General features: G+C 37.0%; 9 protein-coding genes across 9 annotated transcripts; 3 read left to right on the plus strand and 6 right to left on the minus strand.

Moving 5' to 3' along the window:
* Positions 1–3,176: 3,176 nt before the first annotated feature.
* Positions 3,177–3,933, minus strand: RHIMIDRAFT_288116 (uncharacterized protein; the record flags this gene model as incomplete). Its single annotated transcript, XM_023613535.1, has 2 exons — positions 3,177–3,807; positions 3,877–3,933. The coding sequence occupies 2 exons, from the start codon at positions 3,931–3,933 to the stop codon at positions 3,235–3,237; spliced, it is 630 nt and encodes a 209-aa protein (XP_023470871.1). The 3' UTR covers positions 3,177–3,234.
* A 360-nt stretch (positions 3,934–4,293) lies between these two features.
* RHIMIDRAFT_309972 (kinase-like protein) lies at positions 4,294–6,483 on the plus strand. Its single transcript, XM_023614614.1, has 4 exons — positions 4,294–5,240; positions 5,292–5,493; positions 5,548–6,305; positions 6,359–6,483. Exons 1-3 carry the CDS (start codon positions 4,348–4,350, stop codon positions 6,004–6,006), a joined length of 1,554 nt encoding a protein of 517 aa, XP_023470872.1. The 5' UTR covers positions 4,294–4,347; the 3' UTR covers positions 6,007–6,305; positions 6,359–6,483.
* RHIMIDRAFT_232597 (uncharacterized protein) lies at positions 6,142–6,479 on the minus strand (the record flags this gene model as incomplete). The annotated part of the gene is made up of 2 exons (XM_023607771.1): positions 6,142–6,305; positions 6,359–6,479. The coding sequence occupies 2 exons, from the start codon at positions 6,477–6,479 to the stop codon at positions 6,142–6,144; spliced, it is 285 nt and encodes a 94-aa protein (XP_023470873.1).
* An 854-nt stretch (positions 6,484–7,337) lies between the features above and the next one.
* RHIMIDRAFT_309973 (40S ribosomal protein S23) lies at positions 7,338–8,182 on the minus strand (the record flags this gene model as incomplete). Its single annotated transcript, XM_023614615.1, has 2 exons — positions 7,338–7,909; positions 8,179–8,182. 2 exons carry the CDS (start codon positions 8,180–8,182, stop codon positions 7,476–7,478), a joined length of 438 nt encoding a protein of 145 aa, XP_023470874.1. The 3' UTR covers positions 7,338–7,475.
* Positions 8,183–8,928: 746 nt separating this feature from the next.
* On the plus strand, positions 8,929–10,566 carry RHIMIDRAFT_243275 (uncharacterized protein; the record flags this gene model as incomplete). Its single annotated transcript, XM_023609922.1, has 2 exons — positions 8,929–9,351; positions 9,406–10,566. The coding sequence occupies 2 exons, from the start codon at positions 8,929–8,931 to the stop codon at positions 10,564–10,566; spliced, it is 1,584 nt and encodes a 527-aa protein (XP_023470875.1).
* Positions 10,567–10,615: 49 nt separating this feature from the next.
* On the minus strand, positions 10,616–12,325 carry RHIMIDRAFT_195955 (CTP synthase; the record flags this gene model as incomplete). Its single annotated transcript, XM_023606083.1, has 1 exon — positions 10,616–12,325. One exon carries the CDS (start codon positions 12,323–12,325, stop codon positions 10,616–10,618), a length of 1,710 nt encoding a protein of 569 aa, XP_023470876.1.
* A 2,138-nt stretch (positions 12,326–14,463) lies between these two features.
* RHIMIDRAFT_253231 (protein prenylyltransferase) lies at positions 14,464–17,006 on the minus strand. Its single transcript, XM_023611008.1, has 8 exons — positions 16,903–17,006; positions 16,738–16,848; positions 16,372–16,687; positions 16,097–16,318; positions 15,606–16,016; positions 15,342–15,533; positions 15,142–15,291; positions 14,464–15,083 (listed from the first exon to the last, which is right to left on the minus strand). The coding sequence occupies exons 1-8, from the start codon at positions 16,912–16,914 to the stop codon at positions 14,887–14,889; spliced, it is 1,611 nt and encodes a 536-aa protein (XP_023470877.1). The 5' UTR covers positions 16,915–17,006; the 3' UTR covers positions 14,464–14,886.
* Positions 17,007–17,373: 367 nt separating this feature from the next.
* Positions 17,374–18,585, minus strand: RHIMIDRAFT_243278 (uncharacterized protein; the record flags this gene model as incomplete). Its single annotated transcript, XM_023609923.1, has 3 exons — positions 17,374–17,502; positions 17,599–18,440; positions 18,477–18,585. The coding sequence occupies 3 exons, from the start codon at positions 18,583–18,585 to the stop codon at positions 17,374–17,376; spliced, it is 1,080 nt and encodes a 359-aa protein (XP_023470878.1).
* A 3,982-nt stretch (positions 18,586–22,567) lies between these two features.
* RHIMIDRAFT_309976 (uncharacterized protein) lies at positions 22,568–23,586 on the plus strand (the record flags this gene model as incomplete). Its single annotated transcript, XM_023614616.1, has 5 exons — positions 22,568–22,583; positions 22,750–23,034; positions 23,097–23,116; positions 23,144–23,242; positions 23,306–23,586. The coding sequence occupies 5 exons, from the start codon at positions 22,568–22,570 to the stop codon at positions 23,432–23,434; spliced, it is 549 nt and encodes a 182-aa protein (XP_023470879.1). The 3' UTR covers positions 23,435–23,586.
* Between the last annotated feature and the right edge of the window lie 1,766 nt (positions 23,587–25,352).

A 25,352-nucleotide genomic window follows, 5' to 3' on the forward strand; every position in this document is an offset into this window, starting at 1 on the left:
TGAAGAAAAAATTCAGGAGCGTTTTGACTGGGTTCATAAGTGGGAGTGTACGGACATGGACTTTAGAACTAATTGCGTCTTTCTCGATGAGTCTGTGTTTCATATTAATTTAAAATGTAGTATGGCCTGGTCAAAAAAAGGATTACCTGCTGTAGTCATAGTGCCCAAAACCCGAGCACAAACAACAACGATTTTAGGTACGATCTCTGCTTCAGGACTAATAAAGTGTAGCCTGAGATTACCGCAGCCGCCAGCCAGGAACAGAAAGAGAGAATGTTATGTTGAGCTAACGAGTACAGGGATAGTAACTGGTCATTATTTTAGCTTTCTGAAGGCCACGATGGATGAAATGGATCGGTACCCACATATGAAAGAGCACTACCTTATTATGGATAATGCTCCTATCTACAAATCTGAAGATATTGCTAAATATATTATATCCCACGGTTACCGTTATGCTTATTTACCGTCATACTCTCCTGAACTTAATCCAATTGAGCAATTCTGGTCAGTTGTTAAGAACAAAGTAAAGCACAATAGGCTATTGGAAAAAGAGACGCTGATGACGAGAACTAGTGAGGCGTCCAATAACTTAAAAGTAAGTGGCTTGAAAGGCTTTGTTCGACATTCATATAAATGTTTGGCTAAATGCCGCAACAGAGAACATCTTTAAATCTGTCTTAAAGCATACGCATTTATATCTTAGTTACATGACTCATCTTAGCCTTATCCATAGAACCTGTTTACTGTATTTTCAATTCATTTATACTTCTTTTATACAATAATATTAGCCATTTAACATAATACATGCTGTATATATAAACGCCCCTATATTCAATAGTATTACGCATACCTGAAGAATTAGTTGATAGTTTGACTTAAGAATGGGTTAGATATAAACGATAACTTTCAATGATATCTTTTTACTTTTGTGTAAAATAAGAAGTGAAGAATTATACACTACAACAATATATGCCGTGTCATATTTGACCAAGTCTATTACTAATCTTTACGTGTGAGATTACATTTGACTTAATTACATGTACCTTGATTAGTACTCCGACCTCTTTTAAAACAACATAATTTCTTTTTGCTATGAGCTCCTCCTCTCACTTCTAATAAAAGGGTAAAACAGAGACTCAGCACTTCTTTGCTTTTATTCTACACATTACTGAGTACTAACAACAACAACAACCAATACCTCAGGTATATTGTTGGAGTAGAATAGTATTTTGGAAATATTTATTCACTAATACCACTTTGAATATCTTATTCTTATTCCTTCTTAACAGAGACCATTACCATTTACCGATATTGCCAACAACGCTACTGTCACTCCTATCACGCCTACCACACCATTGGTAATATTATTCTTTATCCTATTTTTTTTTTTTTTTTTTTTTTTTTTTTTTTGCTATTCAAAATGCACCGGTTACTAATCATTTGAATGGTGTAATAGGCTTCTATATCTGTTAATAAAGGGTCTAATAGATACGTATTTGATTCACCTTGTACATCAACTGAGCGGCCGCACATGCCTAAGATTCGCAAAAGTGAACTTAAAACACAATCAATTATTCGTCTTTGGCACTCAGTATTGTGTCAGTGACCCTTTGTGTAAAAACTGAATACAACAACAATAAAGAGCAACAAATCAATAGTTCGTCGCTTTGTTCTCTTGGGTTACTTGACGATTTGGTTTTTTTACTCCGTAAGGTTCCGTACGATGACTTTATCAAGTCTGGAATTGGAAAGGAAATCCTAAAATTGACAATCAGGGTAAAAATTCTTAATTGTCTGCAAACACATCTTATCGACATTTCATCTTGTACATCGAACTCCACCAATGCACGTGATGAATCATAAGAGATCTCTCTTTTATGAATCCATATTACTTGGTCTTTTAGCTTTGTCAAAAATAATCGTTTATTGAATTTAAGTGGTAAGTGTAGCAGCAAGTTGCTCATTGAAACATGGGAATGATAATGAGAAGAGAAAAATACAAAAAAGGGCTTGTTCTGACATTATTATTATTATTACTATTATGAAAGGTGCGAGGCAAAGTACAAGGCTACCAAAACATTATATTTGAAGGATGGCAATTATAATGGTCATTCTATCTACCTGCAAAATACATCGATGCTTTGGGTATTTTAAAGACGCACAATAATATGGAGATGGTGGTTGTAGAATCATCAAGGTATTAAATTAAAATATGACTACTATTATTGATAACACATGAATATAATAATCTGATAATTAATTTGTTTTTTATGAATATCTATAGTAGTATGGTTGAAGAACACACAACGCGTAGTCTTGAGGTTTCAGTGAAGATCCTTGAGTGCAATATTGCTTCTTTGAGGGAGGAGGCTTGTCATTATGAAAACGCATCCTTAGAAACATTTGAGAAACTCGGTGCTTATGGAGTTCAAATTATTAAAACGCAAGTGGCCTTGAGCAAGACGATAATTCATGATAAACACCGTTGGAAAAACATTGAAATGCGGTCAGCACAAATACCAAGAACATGGGATGATCGATTATTATTGGAATATTTGGAATTATTGGGAACACTTTATGTAAGGCAAACGGGTGATGAATGGGGGTTCTGGATAATGATTGTTGCATCGGGTTATTTCATTATACTAACATGTATTGTATTTATACATTTATAGATTGAATTTTTACATGCACAGGAAGTTGAGAGCAAGTTACTTGAAGAACGCGTGAATGTGGATCGACCTTCCGGTCCATCGGTTCAATCAATTATGGAGCAATCGTATTCAACGATGACAAGTTCTTTCTTCACCCCCAACTTACCCACCATCATCATAACCTTATAATCACAAACAAATAAACAGTTGACAACGGGAATTTGTTGTTCGTCTTACAACGCATTTATGGTTATATACATATATATCTTTTTTTCCAATTTATAAATGTACATTGAACTATCATATTAGAAAAGAAAAAATGAGATTAATGGTCGTATCTGATTTTTTCATTTTTCGAACAGATGGAAACAACCATTACGCAAGAGAGAAAACACTCATTTTTCCCCAGCTCTTTTTCTTTTTCTGCACGGTAATGGTGCCACGATTAGTGAGGCGCCAAACCGATCTGGCCAATCGATTCGTTGCAACAACTGGCTTAATAATCCTTTCTTTTTTTTTGTTTTTAATAATAAAATAATAATAACTGTTGTCAGTTGTTCCTTTTTTTACGGATGCATTAACTTGGTCTTGCCTTTATTGTCCCCACACGTTTCTTTGTATCTTTCATAGGTGGTGGAAGAGGCTTTTTCAACACAATATGAATGACACATTTTGTAGATATAGCGCCGATGATTGTATGAGAAGTAGCTCTTGTTTGAGGTAGCTTAATAACTGCACGCTCTGATTTTCTAGACCATGCGCAATTCTGCATATTGATATGAAACCCTGATGCATCAATGAAAATACAGTTTTTCGTGAAGTCAGCACCTGAATCCTTCCATTTCATAAACCACTCGTGTCTCTCTTGTAGGTTTTCAGGACTATTGCGTTTCTCAAACTCGAAATATGGTTTTTTGACTGACAGATTACAAGTTTCGTTCATGTGCTTATGGATGGCTATTTTTGTAAGCGAAAAATTTTCAAAGGATTTAGTCAAACTTTCAACTACATCACAAACAGTAACCTGTGTATCGTCATCAACGAGGTCCAAGACATGAGCTTTGTGCTCCTCTGTGAAGTTGTTTGGGCGTCCTGGATTTCTGGTTGGTTTTTTGATCGGCACTTCATCAGTCTCTTCGTAGCTTCTCCACTATCGCTGAGCAGTTCGTTCTTTGACACTTAATTCCCTCCCAATCACAGCGGCACACCTCTGTCCTACTGGTAATTCGATGATCTTTATAATGTTGAAAGCACGCATTGCCATAATAGTACCCATTGTTTATAAAAGATAAAAGAAAGAGTATGGCAATTTGTGTTTATGCATCAAGATACGACTGATTCAAACTCAACCAATGATACTCAATAGTGTAACAAATCTCCTTGTATCCTAGGTTACTCAACTCTGAATCTACAGTTGAACAAGGATGGCCTTGGCGTCAATAATACAGCCTATTAGTTTATGGTTCATCGCTTAGTTAGTCATTGCTATTAGGAAGACATAAGACCGCTAAAATCGCGACAGTTAAAAAACTGCCATCTTTACTTATATTTTATAGTTCCTAAAACAGTCAATGTAGTTTATTGGCCAATTGTTTTGTTTTTTGTACCAAAAGTTTTCTGACAGCCAATCAAAATCCAATTAGCTAAACACTTGGGAAATCTCTCTCCCCTTTTTTCTCTTTAGTACAGAATGTCTCAACCTACTGCAACTTCTCTGGCGCTTCAAGAAGAACGGAAAAGAGAATTATCGCCTACACCAACAACTGAAACCTCTAAAAGGGCGCGTCATAAATTAAAAAGTATTTTATCGGATAGTAGCGATGATCACGCACCGTTGATAAGTTTAGAAGCATACAATAACATTGACGATGATGAAGAGGATGAAGAATATATTGACGACCATGCGTACTCAATCTCTGGTAGACCAGCACGGCGTTCCCTACTTAGTGATCTTTTAAGCAGTCTTCATCAAGATGACTCATTTACTAAGCGACGAAGAAGCTTAAATTCATCTGCACTAGGCATTCTATCCAACAATGCCCATGACGATGACGATGAAGATGAAAAGACAACTTTACCAATTACACGCTCTTCAATAAGGCCACCTGCTGATGAGGTAGATGCCTTCTTTACAAGTAGCAATACGGACTATGGAAGGATGCGTCAACAACATCATTATGCTCAAACAGATACCCCAGCCTTCATCACCCATCGACCGCACTTTATCACTCTGACATTTTTTCAAGAATTTGGCCCACACAGTCGAGCGATACCACTTGATAGCCCGAAAGAAGAGGATCCGTTGCATATTACTTACTTTGATCGAGAGTATTCCAAAGGACACAAACTGGGCAGTGGCGAACATTCTGAAGTGTACTATACGCGCCGGCTATCCACGGGAGATGTGAGTGCTATCAAGAAATCAAAATCCCCTTTTACTGGCTGGGAAGACAGATGGCTACAGCTGATAGAAGTAGAAAACTTGTATAAAGTAAGGTTTAGTGAACGATGTCTGGGCATAAAGTCAGCTTGGGAAGAAAATGGACACTTGTATATTGAAACAGAACTATGTGCTTGCGGAACGTAAGTAGTTTATAAAAGAAAAAATGAACAAGTACCAACCAAACTTTCTAGGCTTCAGGATTATTTTGACTTTAAGGACAGAAAGATACCAGAAGATACCATTTGGGGGATATTTTATGAAATATTGATTGGAATTAATGATATTCATGAAGCAAATGTAGCCCATCTTGACTTGAAACCTTCGAATATATTGATTGATAACAGTGGCTCTATCAAAATAGCTGATTTTGGTATATCCATTCAAACTCCTGCAGTAAGTTTATATAGCTTCAAGATATGTATATGGGACTAAGTATGTGATGGATAGGAAATGAGATGGGTCAAAGGAGAAGGCGACAGAAAATATATGGCACCGGAGTTGCTAAGAGAAGATTTTGATAAGCCAGCGGATATCTATAGCTTAGGCATGCTCTTGTTGGAGCTAGCAACTGGACTTGGACTTCCAGAAAAAGGCGAACCGTGGGAGTTGATTCGATTTGGTGATCTAACGCATCAAGAAGAGGAGCTGTCAAAACTGACACCAGAATTAAGTAACATGATCAGATGTTTACTTAATCGAGATCCAATCATAAGACCAACAGCTAAAGAGCTTTTAGCATCACCCGAGTTCGTCAAGATACGCAAGAGTACAGAGGGTCCACTATTAAGTTATGTCCAAGAACTGGAAAAGTTAGAAGCAGAAGCACCCAAGACGCATGAGCATCAGGATATCTTTTCTACACCTGAATCAAGGATCATGGAGAATCCTTATCCTTCACCCTTGTAAAAATATCATGGTTCATTGATATGTATATACACCGTGTATGCGAGAGTTATTATACCTTTGTGTAGCCAGAAGAATAAAATAAAAACTTTTACACAGCATTTAATGACACTGAATATTCAATTTATTATTTACACATTAAATGGGTGGGAAACGATGGTTTGTCTCTTTTCCATGCTCAAGGATGTCAAACATGATCCTTTTGTAATCTTGACCACCATAAGCTTCTTGAAGGTCTGAGTCACCTGCAGCAACTGGTGAACCTTCAGGATCTTCTTTGCTTGCTTTATAGATTCTTCCGTCTTTTTGACACTTTTATATTAACCATATTGTCTATTATACGTATTTAACTTACCAAGTACGACATCAAGTAAATCAGTGCTCTCTTTATTTTGTCGCCATTCTTCGGCTCTGCCGTCTTGACAGATGAGGTAAAACTTCTTATCTCCAAAGTCGCTAACGATTTTCTTGGGCATGATTTCGTTTATGAAGAAACAATGGTAAGAATTGTTTCGGTTGACTTTTATGCTTTTCGTAAAGGATTACATAATTGTTGAGTAATACCTATTCACCTTTTCCTCCCCTGCATAAACCAATAAACTCATATCCAGCCTAATGATTATATATTAAATGAGCAGCGTAAGGACAGCATAATGATTATAGAGTACAACCTATCAATGTATACTCGTCTTTTTAAACAAATCATTTATGAATTCGGGAATCTGTAGCAGGTCAACATTCGCGCCTCTTTTCAGATATTTAATAAAACCTACCCTCAGAACTATACGCAAGGGCATGTCTTTGTTTCCTCGTCATTCATGCGCTTTAGCGTCGCTACAGAAAACATAAAACTGATCGTCACCGGCATTCGAGACAACTTTTAAAGGCATAATGAAGTGAATTAAAGGATGAAAAATGAACCACCTCGCTTACGAAAAATTGACATAAGTGTTTGCTCATGTCGGCTCATACAATGCTCTCGCATAATGTTTTTCCATTACCTGGAAAAGAGAAGGCTGGGGCATGCACTGTGAAAAGAATGAGCAAACTAAAAGTCAATTTGTTTATATAGGAATAGACATGTCAACAACAACTGCGTCTGTGAACACAATGCTTGATTTGTTAAATAAATACAGAGCATATAAACCGTTGATGTATTCACTCATTCTTCTTACTTGTATCTATTTCTTATTAATAACATGTATACATCAAAGGCAACTCTCTTCTTAAGGATTTCCAACTAGGAATAATAAACATTTTCCGTTTGAATTGTCAACTACAACTCTCTGTAAAAATTAGCTTAGACTTGGAGTAATACTCATTTTCTACACTTTTATAAATGTCTCCTTTAGCCGCAGCAATTATCATCCTTTGAACCCCCTCTCGGCTTTCTTTCTTTTAATCGTTCTAAAGTACGGATTGCAAACAATAAAGTATGTTGTTTTTATTCTTTTTGTAAACAGTAAAAGAATTTAAGATCTGGGCTTTTCCTTCTTTTCCTTGTACAAAGCGAGGAGAGAGACACCAGCGACCTTGACAATCTTGAAACGGACACCAGGAATATCACCAACAGCACGACCCTTACGACCGAAACCAGCAATCAAGACTTCGTCGTTTTCGTCAACATAGTTCAAACAACCGTCATTGGGGACGAAAGCAGTGACCTTCTTACCATTCTTGATGAGTTGAACACGGACACACTTACGAATGGCAGAGTTAGGTTGCTTGGCTTCGACACCAATCTTTTCGAGAACAATACCCTTGGCGTGAGAAGAACCACCGAAAGGAGAAGAACGGTAAGCGGTACCGAGAGCTCTCTTCTTGTATTGCTTATCAGCCCAACGTTGATCACGGCGGTGGATACGAAGCTTACGGGCAGCGTTTAAACCTCTAGGTTGTCCCTTACCTAATGCAAAATGAATTTAATAACAAGTTCTATTATATCAAGCAGTCGATAAAGTAGAATAGGAATCAAGAATAGAGAAATGAAAGATGCTCTGGTACATGTTAATCATGGCCACATGCTGTCTTTTGTTGTGTGTGTCCATCATTTACTTTTGGCTGCTCTTTTTTTTTTGAGTGCATCCATCCAAACATATCTTCTATTTCTTTCTCTCTCTTCTTTTCATCCTTTTCACTTTCTCGACAATAGTAAAGGTTGTGTATGCAACGTACCCATGATGGATTATGTATTGAAAGAAGGATTACATGTATGCAGCCATGGTATCCTTTCTATCATGCGCACCGTCTTCAAGTGGTATTCTCAATTTCCTTAAACGATATGGTCCGGTCCGAGGTAATTACCCGGCCCGGGATAAGTGAATCACAACAAAGCCAGTTACTTCCTTTGTTGCATGAGCCACAATGAGGAACTGAAGTTGCATAAAGAGCAATCTACGCTTTCTTTATGTCTTTTATATTAACTTGAAGGCAATCAAGCATAGAATTCGCTAAAGAAGACCTTTGACATTTCATGATCAAAAAATGAATTTTTATATTTCATCTTTTATAAATAGAAATTATCGCTAGTCGTCAAAGAGATGAGGACAAGAAAATATATTAAATGCATCATGACCTTTTTACACTGCATTGCATCAAATTGAGTCAAGTAATCAATTAAGAAAAGATATAAATTAACAGAGTACGTTCTCTTCCTTTCCTTTCTTCTTTCTCTGTGTGTGTTGTTCATACATAATTCAAGATTGAACCTTTATACATGTTTCAAGCATCTATTTCTCTTTACATCAAATAAAATGGCTTCGTATTGTAAATGGTAATCTGATCAACCATTGATAACAAAAAATTTCGACGAGAAAGCAATAGAACAGTGCGCATGTGTGACAGATAATTTTGCTTTTTATTTCCCAATCAAAATATTGTATACCAAAAGAAAACATTATAAAGGGCTGATCTCATATACATCAAATGACTGATAACGAGGACGATTATGGACCCGTAATTTCCGCTTGGGGTTCACAAACTGCTAATGATCCTACTGCTCTTTGGCATACGCTTGCTGATCCGGATGCAAAGCCTAATCCAAAAGGTATCGGTAGTGGTAACCTCCATAGACGCGGTAAAAATTATATACCTGTATCAGAAGAACAGATCCTTGCGCATCGTTTACAGCAAGGAGCAACAAAAAAAAAGTTGACTCCTAATGAATCTAAATCTCCAAAAAAGAAGAAAGAAAATACCAATCGTTCTCCAAAAAAACCTTTACAGGCATCTCCAAAGCCAAAATCATTAGAAACAACACCGTCATTTACTACTTTACGTCCAATCAAGAATGAAGAATCAAGTCGATGGAAACAACTCGTTGAAACCCCATTCTGGGAAATTCATGAGGTTAAGCAAATATTTTGGCATTCGTCTTTCATTATTATTAACTTACAATTGTAGAACAATGTAAATACTATTTCTTCAAGTTCTTCAGATAGTAAAGAAACCAGTGGAAATAACCCATGGTCACTGGCTACAACAACAGAGGAACTTTCAGAAAGCAACTGGGATAAGGCCGAGACAAACAGCTGGGACACAACTAGAGCAACACATGATCTGAGCGGATGGGACGACAGGACCACCGACCGTTCAACTACCAATATAGATGAACAATCAGTAACAGAGACAATAAGTACGCCAAAAGATGAAATGATGATAACAGATAAAGTAGAACAAGCAGACGGCTGGGCTGCTGCTGCCAAGCAATCTTGGGGGATTGCAGAAACAAATGATTCAAATGATACAACTGATAGCTGGGGAACGCCTGTAAATAATCAATCAACAGGTTGGGGCGTAATAGCCGAGGATAACAAAGCAGATGACTGGACAACCGCGGCATCCATTGTAGGAGCCAGCACCACGGATTGGGCATCACAGCAACGTACAGATAAAATAACCAGCTGGAATATGACATCACAACAATCTGCTCAAGATGACTGGGGCACGGAAAGTAAGAAACAATGGGGAGCAACTAAAGATTATTCTACAAACGAGCTTATGAAACCTGCTTGGCTGGCATCCCCAGCTGAGAAGGATGATCGCAATGCAAATGGCAAGCTGCGATTCTCTAAAGCCAACAAGAAGAAATACTCCGAATTCAAATATTCAGATGTGCCCAAGCCAATGAACTATGGAAGAAATAAAGAGATCCCTATACCCGGTGATATTGCTCCAGCCCCTCCACCAGAGAATGCCGTGTTAGTAACGGTCAATGTAGAACTAAGTGCCACAGTGAGCGTTCCGGTGACAATCAAGGAATTGGATAAACCAGAGAAACTGGCGGTAGAATTTGCCAAGAAATACAGTCTTCGATCGGATAGTGTCATTCAGGCTCTGCAAAGTCTGTTTGAAAGTCAAAAGGAAACTGCCCTTAAAAGCAAGCACAAAAGACTGCAAAAGAAAAAGTTGTACCAGGCATATCCAACAAACACATCTAATTGTTATCCGTCGAAATATCCTTCCAATGATAATGTACATACTAAGCATACCCGTTTCTCATCAAGAACTTCATTCGCTTCCACTGCTGAGCAAGTGCCACTCGCAAGAAAACAATACTATTAGCATACATTCATAACTAAAAAATAATAATAAAGTTTTTATTAAACAATCACTACATGTTTGACATATTGTCATACATAAGCTTTCTCATAACAGCCAGAATAAGTCCATTAAACAAAGGTGCAGGCTTCAATGGGCGAGTCAGATATTCAGGATGATATTGACAGCCAATAAAGAACGGATGGTTTTCTAATTCGACAATTTCCATACGTTGACCCGATTCGTCTTTACCGATAAACTTTAAACCTTTCTTTTCAAGGATATCGACATAGTCAGGATTAACTTCATATCGATGACGGTGGCGTTCATCTATAGATGACTTATTACCATACAGACTACGAACAACAGAGCGCTTGTAACTTTTTTCCAAAATAGTGGATCGAAGGCCAAGTCGCATTGTGCCTCCCAGATGAGACTTGGAGATCTCAGGCATGTAAACAATCACTGGTGTCTTTGTATCAGGATCAACTTCAGCAGAGTTTGCATCAACCATACCACAAACATGACGAGCAAATTCGATAACAGAGATTTGCATGCCCAGACAGATACCTAGATAAGGAATATTGTGCTCACGAGCCCATTTTGCAGCCATGATCATACCTTCAATACCTCGACTGCCAAAACCTCCAGGAACGAGGATTCCATCGGAAGAACAGACGTGTTGCCATGATTCGTGGTATTTGATGGGATTGGATTGACGAGTTTCTTGCTCCAAATCAGAAGCTTGGATCCATTTGATTTCAATCTTGCGTTTGTGGGCCAAGGCTGCATGTTCAAGCGCTTTATATACAGAGATATACGAATCATGAAGATTTGTATACTTGCCAATAATGGCAATAGTCACTGTCTCATGCAGATGTGCATAGCTACTAGCCAACATAGCCCAGTCTTTCCAGAGCTGTTCACCTGCTAAGCGGCGGTTATCAGGAACCATGATAGTGTCCAGTTTGAGACGTTGACGAAAAAAATCAATGACACCGTGTTTTTTCAGTAAAAGAGGGACGTGATACACTGATGAGACATCATGAACAGCAAGCACTTGCTCAGGAGCAACGTGGCAGAACATGGAGATTTTAGCAGCAACGCTATCGTCCAAGGGTTTAGACGAGCGACAGGCAATCAAATCTGGAGAGAGACCAGCCCCACGAAGGTCACGAACGCTCATCTGCGTAGGCTTCGTCTTTTGTTCACCCACAGAACCAACCACAGGCACGAGAGAAACATGGATCAGACAAAAGTTATCATGACCCACACGGAACTGAAACTGACGCATAGCTTCGATGAATGGAGCAGACTCGATATCACCTACAGTACCACCAAGTTCGATGATACAGACGTCAGGCTTTGCTCCTGATTCATCTATAGGCAACTCTACCACACGTTCAATCCAGTTTTGAATAGCATCAGTAATATGTGGGACCACCTGAACAGTCTTGCCAAGATAATCGCCACGACGCTCTCGTTCTATTACCTCTTGATATATCTTTCCTGTCGTTATGTTGTTGATTCGGCTCAACTCGACATCAAGGAAACGTTCGTAATTACCCAAATCGAGATCAACTTCGCCACCGTCATTCAGAACAAACACTTCACCATGATCAAGTGGAGTCATGAGACCAGCGTCAATGTTCAAGTAGGGATCAATTTTAATGGCTGTCACATTCAGTCCCAAACTCTTTAAAAGAGTACCAGTGCTAGAAGCAATGACACCTTTGCCAATACCCGAGATAACGCCACCAGTAACAACAACGTATTTTGTCATAAAGAAGTTTTATTTGTATATAAAAAGATGTTCTTGTGAAAAAAAAAAAGGAGAAAGAGATGAGTCGAACAGTATACGATGTATTGTCTCAAGTATATGCCCAATTCAACAATAGTCAAACGGGAAAGATTCATAGGGTGCAAGAGGAACTCGTCTTTTTATATTCTGCGGAGTATGAATCGTGTGAAGACCTTCTGATGTTGGTGACTAAAGTGATCAAAGGTGATCAAATTCGATTGATGTGACCGTCAAAATCGAGTACAACGTTCGACTAAATCAGGATCCTTGGTTCTCTCAATAAAGTTGAAAATAGATGAAGAGTTCGACAAACAGTGGAGAACAATGAGTTTGACTGCGGCCAAGAGGAAGGTAACACCGATAAGCATTAGTGCTCATGGACAAGGCTGTTGCTTTATCATCATTAAGGTAACATAATTCTTTGTAGCATTCAAAAATTGGCAAGCAATACAAAAGGCGCCGTTTTTGATGACATAGGACCTTATAATCTTTTATAGTAGAGCATATACATTCTATCTGTCTCGTGTACCAGAAGGACAACATTGCATATAAAGGTCATGGATTCCTTTCCTATAAAGCTCACAAGCAAGCTGTTGACTTCACTGATTCTTAAAAATACAAACACTGAGAGGATAAATACGATTGACAGATTTGATATGAATCATTATAATACTTTATAATCTTATAATTAAGCATACTTTACACTTTATCGTATCTGATGATAAATAACCACACTGACCACATTAACCCGTTCTGACAACATTAATTCTTTTTATAAAGCTCACAATTACTTAGTATTATTCCTTTCTTTTCCCTATAAGCAATCTACTTTGCTGGTCATCAACTTATTCGACTGTTTACAAATGTAAAAAGGTAAACACAACAGGTACACAATCATGGGGCACGCAAAGAAATCTCTATGAATGATAATAAAATCGCACTTTTTGGAGCAAAGTGCAACAGGTTGAAGGGAAGATCAGTGGTGGATAAAATATTTGTATCGACATATAGTAAAGCAAGTGATCCATTCTATGAAAGGGGCATGGCAGCGAATCGCTGACCAAGCTGGATGCAGCCGGCGATACACAAGGTGAATAGAATCACTAAATACTTGAGTTTATTAAAACTTCTTATACATACTTGAGTATATTCCTAGGAAGCAAATAGTTTGTCTTGTTGCTCTTGATTATGATGGCTTGACAATAAACATAGATCATCAAGGTCAATCCTTACTGTAGTATGAGACAGCAAAAGCACAAGCACTTATCAAAATACAATTTAAATAGAAATAGCCAGCAAATAAAAAAAAAGCCTTATTCTCGGCTTTCGCTTTAATTAAATAACAAACACCTTTTTGAAAAATGAGGTTCATGGCATTAACCCTCTAAAAAAGTTCAAAAGGAGTTGGCGCTTATGTTACTCCAGCAATCATGCAATGCAAGTGGCTGTTGTTTAATCTCATTCAGACGAAATTGTCTTTTATAGTGGGGTTAAATGCCTTTATTAGCATTACTCAGAAGTGAATAGACAGTGTAGGATTTATTCTAAAGGATAAAAGGGAATAGAACGAAGCAAACTTAAAGAACATGAAACACTAAACTTTAAACACAGATCACCTTTCGTTGGCTCATTGCCAAAAATAAGGAGAGAGAAAAGGATAAATAGAGGATAAGAAAAAAATAATGAGCCTTATCTCTTTTCTCCTTTTATTTGTTATTCTTTTTGATCATTTATCTTTAGGCGACATTGTCTGTAGCAAAGAGTAGCAAAACTTGTATAAATTCTATATTCTCTCTTTGTTGCTTACTTCTCTAAGATAATTGAATCAAAAGGAAGTTCTCTAGGTAAGTATCTTATAAATGATTACAAGGATTAAAGAAGAAAAATATGACAGACACTTTATGGTTTCTATGATGACCTTTTGAGGGCTTGCTTTCTTTTGTGTTATCATATCGCCATTCAAGTGCTGGATGATATAAAAACACGCGATGAGCAATCATTTATAAACCCCTTTTTATTGTTGCTAACTATAGTCTAGTAAATCTCTCTTGTTGCTATGGTTATTAAAAATTTTGTGCATGAATAAAATATCATTTTTAAAATAAAAACGCATTTTTTTTTTTTATGAAGCGTATTCAAGCCATTTTTGCACTCATACAAATGCCTGGCATCGTCTATTATCTGAGACTGAGATATGAAATATGAGAAATACATGGTCTATGTAAACATGACAACAGGGTCATAGCATGTGATAGACAGTATCTACTTTTCATGGAGAGATGGATGCGTTTGCGCTTACTTTAAGCACCGGCTGTTGTCAGCGTTTTTCGAAAGGTCAAAACTTCCCTAGCGTTATTTAAAGCAACGGATTTCATGAGATAAAAGTAGAGTATAGGAAGCTGTCAATAAAAACAAAACTTAAAAACATTGTATTTCACGCAGTTATTAAGTTCTTTGAGACTATGAAATAACAGATGTTCCTTATTTACCTGAATTATAAAATTTTCACCTTTATTTTTACCCTTCGTTTCAACATCACTAATCTAAACCTTCATAACACACTCTTCTAGAAAAGGTAAATACGACAACATAGATTGCACTTTCTGTGAGGATACGATCACTTTTGAAACGAATAATAGCTTAGAAAGTAATGGAATATCGTTTAAAACTGTAAGGTCTAATGGGCTATCTAATGAACCAGGTATGTTTTGTGTAATTTTTTGAAAGATAAACCATGTTTCTTGAAAAGAGAGGTTAAGTAGACTGTTTAAAGTGCAAAGATAATGCTGTAAACTTACTTTGATCCTCATATCTGTTTCTCCTATCTTTATCCAAATCTTTTAATGTATCTAATATAGAGATAATCTCTTCATATATTTCATCCTTGTTCACATCGTTCGCTCTTAAGCAAAGCTGGTTCAAGAAATGGACGAGTGTCTGCAGTGCCCCTGGCAGTTTGTATTAGACACCAAGATATTCATAGAATATTACTACTTACATGCGCTTGTTGGCTCTATCTCTAGCAACTCGCGAACAGTATCGATTTCTTCTCTTAGTAATTGAACTTTATCTAGAGTAAACCAATCGGACTGATCTTCTATAGTGGGATCCCTATACATTCTAGCAAATGAAGACGTCCAAGTGTTTTTCTCCAATGTAGATACCAATGTGCTCATACTCTCACAGATAGCTAAATGCTAATAATGAGTATTTCTTACTTATCATATTGAAGATGTATGCATATATACATATATATATATACCTTTGTTTTTCTCAATTGACTGTATTTGTATATCCCACGACTTATCAGGAACATCTCTGCCACTACTACTAGGAAGGATAGTGCTTGAAGAAATCAACACACGATCAACCACCAAGTCATCTTTAGTAAGGACATATATCCAGATCGAAGCACTGTCCTTATGTTTGCTTTTTTCCGGTATAGGATAAAGGCTTCCATCCAAAAGCTCACCTTGTTCCTTTAGCACGCTTGGCTTTTGTGTTAGACGAACGATATCATTAAATGCCAAAATCACAAAGGGTGTATCTTTCAAGTGGTATGCACCTAATAATTCTACAGGCTCTGGAGCATTACCTAATATCCACCAATAATACAACCATGCTGATTGATCATCTGGGTCTGTATATATAGCATTTTTGACAAGATCTAATTCTATTAGAGAGTTTTATGTATTAAAATATCTTTCTTTCTTTTTCTTTTTCTTTTTTTTTAGCTCTTTTACGGCTCTTTACCTCCTTTTGCTATCTCATTCTTTTCTTCGGCTTTTTTTGGAACAACAATCTCTGGTAATAGTTTTGATCTCTGATGCCAGCTTGAATAATTGCTGAAACTTTGATTAATTTTTTTGGTTGTAAAGTCATATTCAGACACGGCTAGTTTGTAAACTTCTTCTTCGCTGTTATTTATCTTTCTTAAATGACTAAGTACATATCGTCTATAATCCCATCCATGAACTATATTTTATATGAATATATTTCCCCTATTTTATAACCTCTTGTTTACTTACAATTACGTGCGTCTAAAGAAAGCATTTTATCTACCAAAGCAAGTTCGTTATTCCAGTCAGGATGTGGCATATTCTGCAAACACCAAAAACGATGGTTCCATAACCAGTAAGACTTGGGGTTTAATTTGATAAGCTGCATGAATAACAAAAGCTCCTTCTGGAATACTTTTTGGTTTTCTTCTTCTTCGTCAGGTTTGAGTATAGAGTTCAACAAGACTTGACGGCGGTAATTCCAAATGGTATAAAAGTCAGGATTCCAGCTTACAATCTTGGTTGTTAAATTGAAAGTTTCCTGGTCGTATATTTTGTCCTTCATCTACATTCAACACGATGAGCATATACGTTCTTTGTATGGTTAAATTATACCCTCTGTTGACATTGCTTGACAAGTTCGTTGTAGTCCGTTATCTTTCCTGCTTCCTTTTCCTTTCGGATTTTCAAGAGCTCCTCGGTCGTTCGCTCGCGTTTTCTTCCATGCTATGCACAACTTATTTTTAGAACCGGTGATTATCTTGCTTGAATTGCTTTTACCACATCTCCCATTGCTAAAAATCAGCAAAAGAATAAAAAGTAAATCAGTAAAGAGCATCCTCAGAATTTAACTTCCGTCTGCTCTTCTCGATCAGGGACTGAGGCAACACAATTTACTAGCTTTATGATCTTTGACTTCCACCCTCTTACATTTAATCGTGTAAACGGAATGTATTCGGTTTTAAAGCAATAAATAACTTGTTATCATAAGTCAAGGGCAATGATCTCATTTATCATCAATTTAAGATAGACTGACACGCTATTCAAGATTGCGCGTTTGTACAATGTTTCCACTTTGAATTCAGATGATGTTCGCTTTTTTTCTGGATAACTTAGATTTTTAGGTTACCTGCACCGTGGTTTACTCTATCAATGCCCACCCTAGGCAAGATCGTTGCCACCATCAGGTAGCATAGAGCGGACTTTTTTTGAGGAAGAGGCTTCAGTATATGTTGAAGAACGCTTGAGGGTTTACCTCTGAAATCTTGAAGGGCGACAAAGTGCTTGTCGATGACCTTCTATGATTGCTTTTAAATTCAAAACAGCTACTAAATCCCATTCCATTGATTTCTGGACTCCAAACATTCTTGATTTGTGCATCTAAGTAAAGGAGTTAATGAGATAGTTGTCTATATTTTAGAAATTAAGAGTTTGTTACTCTAAGAGCTCATGACACAAGGCTATGGAATGGCGTACTGGTCGAAATGGCCGTGGATTAGGGACTTTTGCAAATTTTTCTAATTCTTCATCTTTAAAGGTGGACATCTTGTGTTCATCGATCAAATAAACGGACAAACTACGTTTCTTCAGCATTCTTCGCATATCCTTGCCACGGATTAACTCATGATATTTTTGGTTTGCAACAGACCAACCCCCAATAACGAGAACAGAATCTTTTCCGAGCTTTTCTCGAATTTTTGCTGATAGCCGGCTGTCAGACTGCTGCCTGTTGACGATCGAAGATAGCTTCGTCTTGCGGAAATGAAGTAAATCATAATCGTAATGCTCATTGTCTTCATTCGTGTAATATGTGGGCAGTGTCCCATGAACTCTTGCCCTGGCTTTCAAGTATTCGGCAAATTGAAGAACGTTAACGGTTGAAGTTGGATGCTTTGAAAGATATGCTTCAGATTGCTTTACTTCTTCAGGTTTCGTATTTTGACGCAATTTAGTGAATTTCCTCAACTTGGTTTCTTTGCCCCTTTGGTTAATAATATACCGATAGAGATCGCTCTTGCTATTTGGTTTACTTCTCTCATGCATACAATACAATAAATCACGGCGCCCTGGGTCGATAAACACGCACTTATTGATGGTTTCTTGAAGCTCCCTTGTTGTCAATTTGTTTATGTATTGACATTCATCTTCGCCTTTCATACACATTCTCTTAGTACCACCTTTAGAAGATTCTTTGTTTTGCTTCAATACTGAGACATCAATACCATCGATCTGGATCATACCCTGAAATTTCATCGCTTTTGATTCGCTTTGATCTTTGATGCTTTGCTTGACAAATTGACCATTTTGCTCCAAATAAGCTTTTTGTCAAGTTTCGACCGATGGCTGTCTAATACAATATGATTGCTCAAGATCATGGTATCGATCGTCACATAGCAAAGTATGTGGGTTTTTCTCAAAGTACATAAATGACTTGTTTCCAGCCTGTTCGCATAGTTTTGCCATCTTGTAATAGGCCTTTAAGTGACTAATAGGGTCCGATTTACAATTGCAATAAATACTTCTATCCTTGAATTTATAATTAGAGTCGTAGGTGCTGAAGAGTTGTCGGATACGGGAAACTTTTTCATCTTCTAAAAAATATGTGAGCAAGTTCTGAGTGTTTCCAGGTGCAAGCATGAGCTTTAAGCGTTTACAAGGTTCCGTAATTGCTTTGTAAATGGTGTTGCTTATCTCCTTTTTGGACTTTTTCTCCTTGCGCAGTTCTTGCTTTCTACTGACACTACTGGATTAATTTTTGAAGCAAACTCAATTTTCGTGGCAAGAACTCTCTTTCTATCCGTGACACAGCTAATTGAACAAGGGCTTCCTCGTTAATTGATTTTGATTGATTACTCCTTAGTTGGGTGAACGTCAGGGCGCATGTGAAGCCGCCTGCTCTTAATTGCTCATTTCGGAAACGAGTAGACCTCTGGGACATGGATGATCTCGACTGCTGAAATGGAAGATTCTAGAGTTGACACTGGGTGTGTCGTAGCAAATCGGCGCAAGTGAGAAATTTGAGGAACTTCATCTGAAATTCCGGTGGAGTTAGCTCTAAAAAATTCCTTTCATGCATTCAAACATCCATTGTTACCGATTCACTGATTTTGTATATTGCCCCTGATCGAGAATCCCTAGAGAAGTCCGCTTACACAGTTCAACCTTATGTTTGATTAACTTGATATGGAAAAGAGAACTACTTCAGAATTTTTCGGCCTTGTTTCCCCATTGATAGCCTTGGTAAGTCTTCACTTGTGGAAGAATAAATAGAAACGATACTCGTTAAAACAAAATTATTCATCAGTCTATTGATTCAAGTTTCCTTTGTCAACAGTGACAAGTATTCTCTGTGTGTTCTTCTGTACTCGCAAGTCAAGCTTCATTTTACTATAACTACTTTCGATCCTCTCTTTTTGCCCAGTCAATTGGTTGAGGAGCATGTGAAATCAATTGCCGACTTGTAATACAACAGCATTTTTGTACGCCGCATCGATTTTGGTACATTCGTTCGCTGCGATTTGCTGTGAATTCTTGATTGTTATAGGAGAGTAGCAACTTAATTGGCAATATTCTTTCATGTGCTTCCCAATCAATTCTCTGAATTCCCTTGTTTTGAGCGTCCTTACACGACTATTGTTTTGCTGTTTGATAAGTGAAGTGAAAACCTGGACGTGGAAATCCTTTTGGGAATACTTTTTTAAATTGAATGGCTCGTCCTTAACGAATTCATTGATAAATTTGAATTTAGTTAATGCAAAAGTATGTGTGACAAGTGTATTGGTGGTTGAAACAAGTTTTTTTAGTCTTGGTATGTATTCAGTCTTCCACCTGAGCCCAGATACAGAACCCTTGATGGCTACTACTTTTAAAGGATTCACTTTAGATTAAGATATTAGACATATAAACTTAAAAATAACAAAAAAAGTAAGAGAAAAAATTGATATTGATTAACAACATTTTCAGATTTAGATTTGTAATGGCTTTATATTTTGTTCGTAAGGCCTAAAATACTACACAGATTTGAGGCATGGAGTGACTTTTCTTTCTTTTTCATCCTTGAGACAACTTTGCTTCTGTTCTCAAGGCAGACATATTATTGAAGATGATACTATGAAAGCTCTCTCGTACTATCTAAATTCGTAGCAATATTCCAACAAAATGAACGCTACATACATGTACCTGAAATAGTTTGGTAGTGGCCAAGTATATATATATATATATAAAACTGAACCCTCTCCTTTATCAGTACCTTCTAGAATGCATCTATTTATACTTCACCAATTATCAAGTGATTTAAGTACACAATCAACTTTTGCTTTAAAGTGTCCTTTTAAGAATGCAAATATTTGAATAAAGCGAAAATCTATGAGCCTTACGTCTTGACCACAAACTCAAGACTATTTCTTGAAAGGCAGGAAACAACTACCGTAAAGTTAATCTATTTTCACTTTGTAAAAAACGACATTTAATCTTTTAAATTTTATTATATTGTCTCTTAAAAACAAGACAACTTTCTTTTTGTTATAGGCCTCATATTATCATCTTTTAATTTATGGCAGTGGCGTGCGATACTGATTGAATTCAAGCGTTTTTCAGAAAGCCGCAACTTGACTTTGAACCACCTATTCTCTCCCATGATGCTTTCAGAATGATCAATTACTCATTTGTTTAAACATATCCTTCTATCTGAAAAGAAAGTTGAATTCATCCAAAAAAGGTAACCTAGTTTTTATAATTTATCTTTGGTACTTGGATCATCACGTTCCGAGTGTCAAGCTGAAAACCCAGAAAAGATTGATCCTTGTTTGGTGCTCGGGTATTCTTTTCCTTGCTGGTAAGAAACTTCAGTTGTTCTAGACGCTGTTTCATTCTCTATGAATTGTCCATTGTTTGTTTTCTCTTGTTATGGCTAGGATGCAAATGTCGTCTAAATAGAATACGAAGCAAAGAACATATTTCATAGAAAAAATTTTCGGAGCCACATTCAAATCAAATACGAGAGGTCTTTATTAGTAAACTACTCTCTGATGCAAAAATGCCAAAAAGTCTCTGGGGATTCCTTTGAATAGGTACAGCCAAATACGAGCCCTTTATATAGACCTTGCATATATAGTCGTCTTTCTCAATGATTTCTCTTAGAGCAGGAGCACCCTCCATTTTGAGATGTTGTTATTGATTTCTTTATTCATAGAAGTGAATTAAAAGAAAAAGTTTTTAGCAACCTTTCTTCTTTCAGCTTAACTTGAATAGTAAAGTAACATCAACACATCGCAATGAGTTGAACTTTTTTAGCGAAAACAACTTGTCTGACTGGACTCTTGAAAAATATAAAAAATATCGTCGAAGCAAAAGCCGCGACTCAACCAAGGATAGTGAGCTCTACAACCAATATAAGGAAGCTCTCCATCTCATCGTTGCCACTACAAATGACATTGATGTCAAGTATTACGCAGAGAGCTTAATAGAGCGATCCAAGTAAAAGGTACAGCTAACTATTCTTCTTGGAAATAGAATAGTAAAAGGGGTTAATATTGTCATAAAAAGGAAAAAGGCAAGTCCAAGGCTATTATCAATAACTATGACTATGGAAATACCTATATAATAGAAAGAAGTGGTACGGTCTCAATCGGACCAAGCAAAAAAAGAAAAATTAGTCATAAGGGCCCTGAAAAAAGTGTATGTATAAGACAATTAGAAATATTCACATACGTATCTAATCGATTTTTTATTTTTGGTACCAGAGTGAAGAAGAAGAAATTATTATCGTCGCCGAAGTAGTAGAATTAAATCTATGGGAGCTCTGGGCAAAAGTTCTGATGAAGATGAAGGATGAAGGTATTCACGAATACAGGTGTGATATGTCTGGAATGTATAAAGAAGTGATAAGAGAATTATGAATCGATGAGTCTCTATATAACCCCTTTATTGTGTGTCAAGACGAGAGAGAGCTCATTATCGCAAACAGCATCATTTTATATGAAGATAGAATTATTAAGGAGTCGATTTAATTATAGCCAACAATAACTGGGTGTGTCACGTTATATGTTAATAACGTGTATTGTTGTCAGTATCTTTGTATTATTCATTCTTAGAGTATAGATTTATAGTAACCTCATACGACAAGGTTAAGTATTTATGGTATAAATACGACAACAGGTATGAAAAGCAACTTGGGATATATTGAAAGGAGATTATATTTACCTTAAATTTACAGTCTGGAAAAACTGAATATCATTCAGATTGGAAATAATATAGGCTCTGATACTACCCGAAAATATTATCCTAAAAATTTAGTACAGAAGACAATCAAAAATACACAACCAGCTGCCTTGTTGACAGAAAACCCTGAGCTCTACAGCCATATACTTGATCTAGTAAGCAAAGGCTTTCAACTATACAACATCACACTTGTACTCAGCGGATCTCGTCAAGAGATTTTTCACTAATGTTATACGTTCCTTGTAAGTGCTGAATCATCAAGCAAGTACCAAGGCAGTTATCTAACTCTTTCAATCTATAGAATCCATGGGGTCTTTGTTGATGACAGCGATGTTTGTAGTCTAGAGATTTGCTATAATCATCTGGTTTTGTGGCCAATTCTAGAATCTCTTTTCAAATCGATTGAAGGTGTAAAGTTTACAGCTGGAGACATTCATTTAGAAGCAATATCTCAAGAACTGAAGCTGATGAACAACGATATTAGTCAGTTTTATAATGCAGATGGTGTCTTGCGAAATAAGAACCACAACTTAGAGATAGCAATCCTCGAGACAACAGGTCCCTTCCAGACGCAAGGTTACATAAAATCTTGCCATGGTCTTGTAGCCATGTTACATGTAATTGGTAGAAAGCGCCAATATGGTAGTTTTGATATCTTCAAACAAATCGGCGTTTTCTTTGTGCAGGCCACGCGTAAGTATGCTATTTGTTATAGTGAGATAAATAGACCAACACTGCTTGCATCTTCTCTTTAGCTACCGAGAATTTGGCGTATGTATGTGCCTTTAAAAAAAAAAAAAAGTACGTTTCAGTATGTATAGGTTCGGTTGGCATGCCAACACACGCTCAGGATTCTGAAGAGAGCATCCGACAATTAATCGATCTTTTCTGGTTGCTAAGAGTAAGTCTCAACTGAATTGTTTCTCAATATGCCTCCATGTTTGACTTGTTTATCTCTTATTAGACTTTAGTGCTTGAGACAAACCAAGCCATGGATAGCTTGAGGTTGCCTCATGTTGAAAACATGAAAATTAAGACAAGAGACTTAGAAGGAAGTAGTGAAATTACTGACCTACGTAGCTTTTTCAGCTAAATGCCGACATAAAGTTTCCTCAAGCCTATATCAAATAGCCGAAGCGCATTCAAATGTATAGCTCATCCCTGATTCCTTACGACGATGACTTTTAAATGGATATTTATATTTTAATAAAATTATTTTGCTACACTATATCAATAGGTATTTTTGGTTTATTGCTTTCAGTAACTACAATATTATCAATAGAGCTACGAATCTGCATGCTTTAGTTACACGCTCGTCTTTTTTTTTTTTTGTTTTGTTTTGTTCAAAGACTTTTGTCAATAATCATTCAACGTCGCCATCAGTAGTAGCCATTCATTAAATCAGAATCCTAGCCTGAAACCAGTACTGTTCATAAACAGAGCATTTTAAGAGTAATATAGCACATATCATAAAGTTCGCCACCAGATATAAAAATTGATACCTCATAAAGAACAGGAGCCGTCTTCTGGAATAACAAAAAAGATGTATTATTGACTTGAACATTCTCAGGTTTTGTAACATTATTTGGTTTCATCTGCTTTCTTTAGTCCAAGATTCATTTCATCAGACGTAGGTAGTAGACAATATTAACTCAATAACCACCCCTCGGTAAAAGAAAACCAAGCGGCTAGTGTCAGTTCTGGAAAGAGCCCAAGTTCAAAGATTAAGCAGACGCGAAAGTGCCTATCTTCCAAAATTCCTCAGTAGGCTCCCGCTTCATCAGCGAACATATTATTGCTCACCCTAGTCTTGTTCATTGTATGATATGAAAGAGATGGGAATAAAACAAAAGTGGCTCTTGGCGCACTCTCTCGCGCACTACCAAATCTCAAAACAGTGGCACTACCTTATCATGGAGCAGTACGCGAGGAGTGTATGAGATGCTAATACTTATCTTTTCAATTATTAGTTGACGCATTTTTACAATAAATAGATATCTTTGATATTCTTACGGCTAATTCTAGAAGCTACCACCTGATTCACTTAATATAAAATAGTAAACTCATAGTTTTTGAAAACAGTTTTATGTCACTTTATTTCGCAAAGAAGGGAAGCTTCAAGCCTCTGAATTCACACAACACTTTTAAACTTGTGGTAGCATGATTTCAATTTCGCGCACCTACGAAAAATATCGCGCTTGCGATAATATTTATACTAATTGGGTCGGCATAATATAACAGCAATAGGAAACGCACGCTCCTCGCGTACTACTCCATGAGATTTGGTAGTGCGCGAGGGAGTGCGCCAAGAATCTCCCTTTAAAAATCTGAAAACTAGCACCATCTGAATTCAAAGTGGAAACACTGTATTAACATTTAAGGGGCCTATGCCCCTAGCTCAGTGGTCAAAAATCTATGATTTGAAGCCAAAGTCTTGCGTTCGAATTCCACGGAACCGCTCCCAATAGCTTGCTGTTGAGGATTTTAACGCCGCTTTCTATGTTTCTCGGTTGTTGGTCGTTTGAAATAAACAATTTATGAATAATTGTGGTACCCACCCAGGTCGAAATAAGTATGAACCCTAACACCCACCAAGTCTTAGCCTACCAATTATAATGATTAATTTATCTCCATCTACCCACTCCCATTAGATTGTATGCTTTTTCCCTTCACCATCAGTACCTTCCCACCCTCACCATATTATACACCCCACCTTGTTGAACTTGCCCGAACAATTTCAGTATGAAAATACTAGCCGCTTCCAACTCACTACGCTCGTTTTTGCACGTCGTCGTGCTGCCGCAGGCTTAAGGGCTTCGCCCTTTGTGATGAGTAAGGGCAAATGCTGAATGAGATGTAGAAAGGTTAATGCATTTAAAGAGAAAGCAATGGTCGCATAATTTTATTGAATGAGAGTCACATAGTTACAAAAAAAAAAAAAAAGAAAATGGCATAAGTATAGTTGAACATAAGTATAATTGAGCATAAGTGAGTTGGGAATAACGCATATA

The sequence above is a fragment of the Rhizopus microsporus genome (assembly GCF_002708625.1).
Source record: "Rhizopus microsporus ATCC 52813 unplaced genomic scaffold scaffold_1, whole genome shotgun sequence".
NCBI classification, from domain to species: domain Eukaryota; kingdom Fungi; phylum Mucoromycota; class Mucoromycetes; order Mucorales; family Rhizopodaceae; genus Rhizopus; species Rhizopus microsporus.

What these genes read in the sequence shown, in the direction of transcription:
- RHIMIDRAFT_309972 (XM_023614614.1), top strand. Translation starts at nt 4,348, where the DNA reads ATGTCTCAACCTACTGCAACTTCTCTGGCGCTTCAAGAAGAACGGAAA. An exon ending in GAACTATGTGCTTGCGGAAC is followed by an intron (nt 5,241 to 5,291) that starts GTAAGTAGTTTA and finishes CAAACTTTCTAG; the next exon opens with GCTTCAGGATTATTTTGACT. An exon ending in TATCCATTCAAACTCCTGCA is followed by an intron (nt 5,494 to 5,547) that starts GTAAGTTTATAT and finishes TGTGATGGATAG; the next exon opens with GAAATGAGATGGGTCAAAGG.
- RHIMIDRAFT_253231 (XM_023611008.1), bottom strand. An exon ending in TCAAGCAATGTCAACAGAGG is followed by an intron (nt 16,688 to 16,737) that starts GTATAATTTAAC and finishes TGTTGAATGTAG; the next exon opens with ATGAAGGACAAAATATACGA. An exon ending in AAACAGATATGAGGATCAAA is followed by an intron (nt 15,084 to 15,141) that starts GTAAGTTTACAG and finishes TCTCTTTTCAAG; the next exon opens with AAACATGGTTTATCTTTCAA.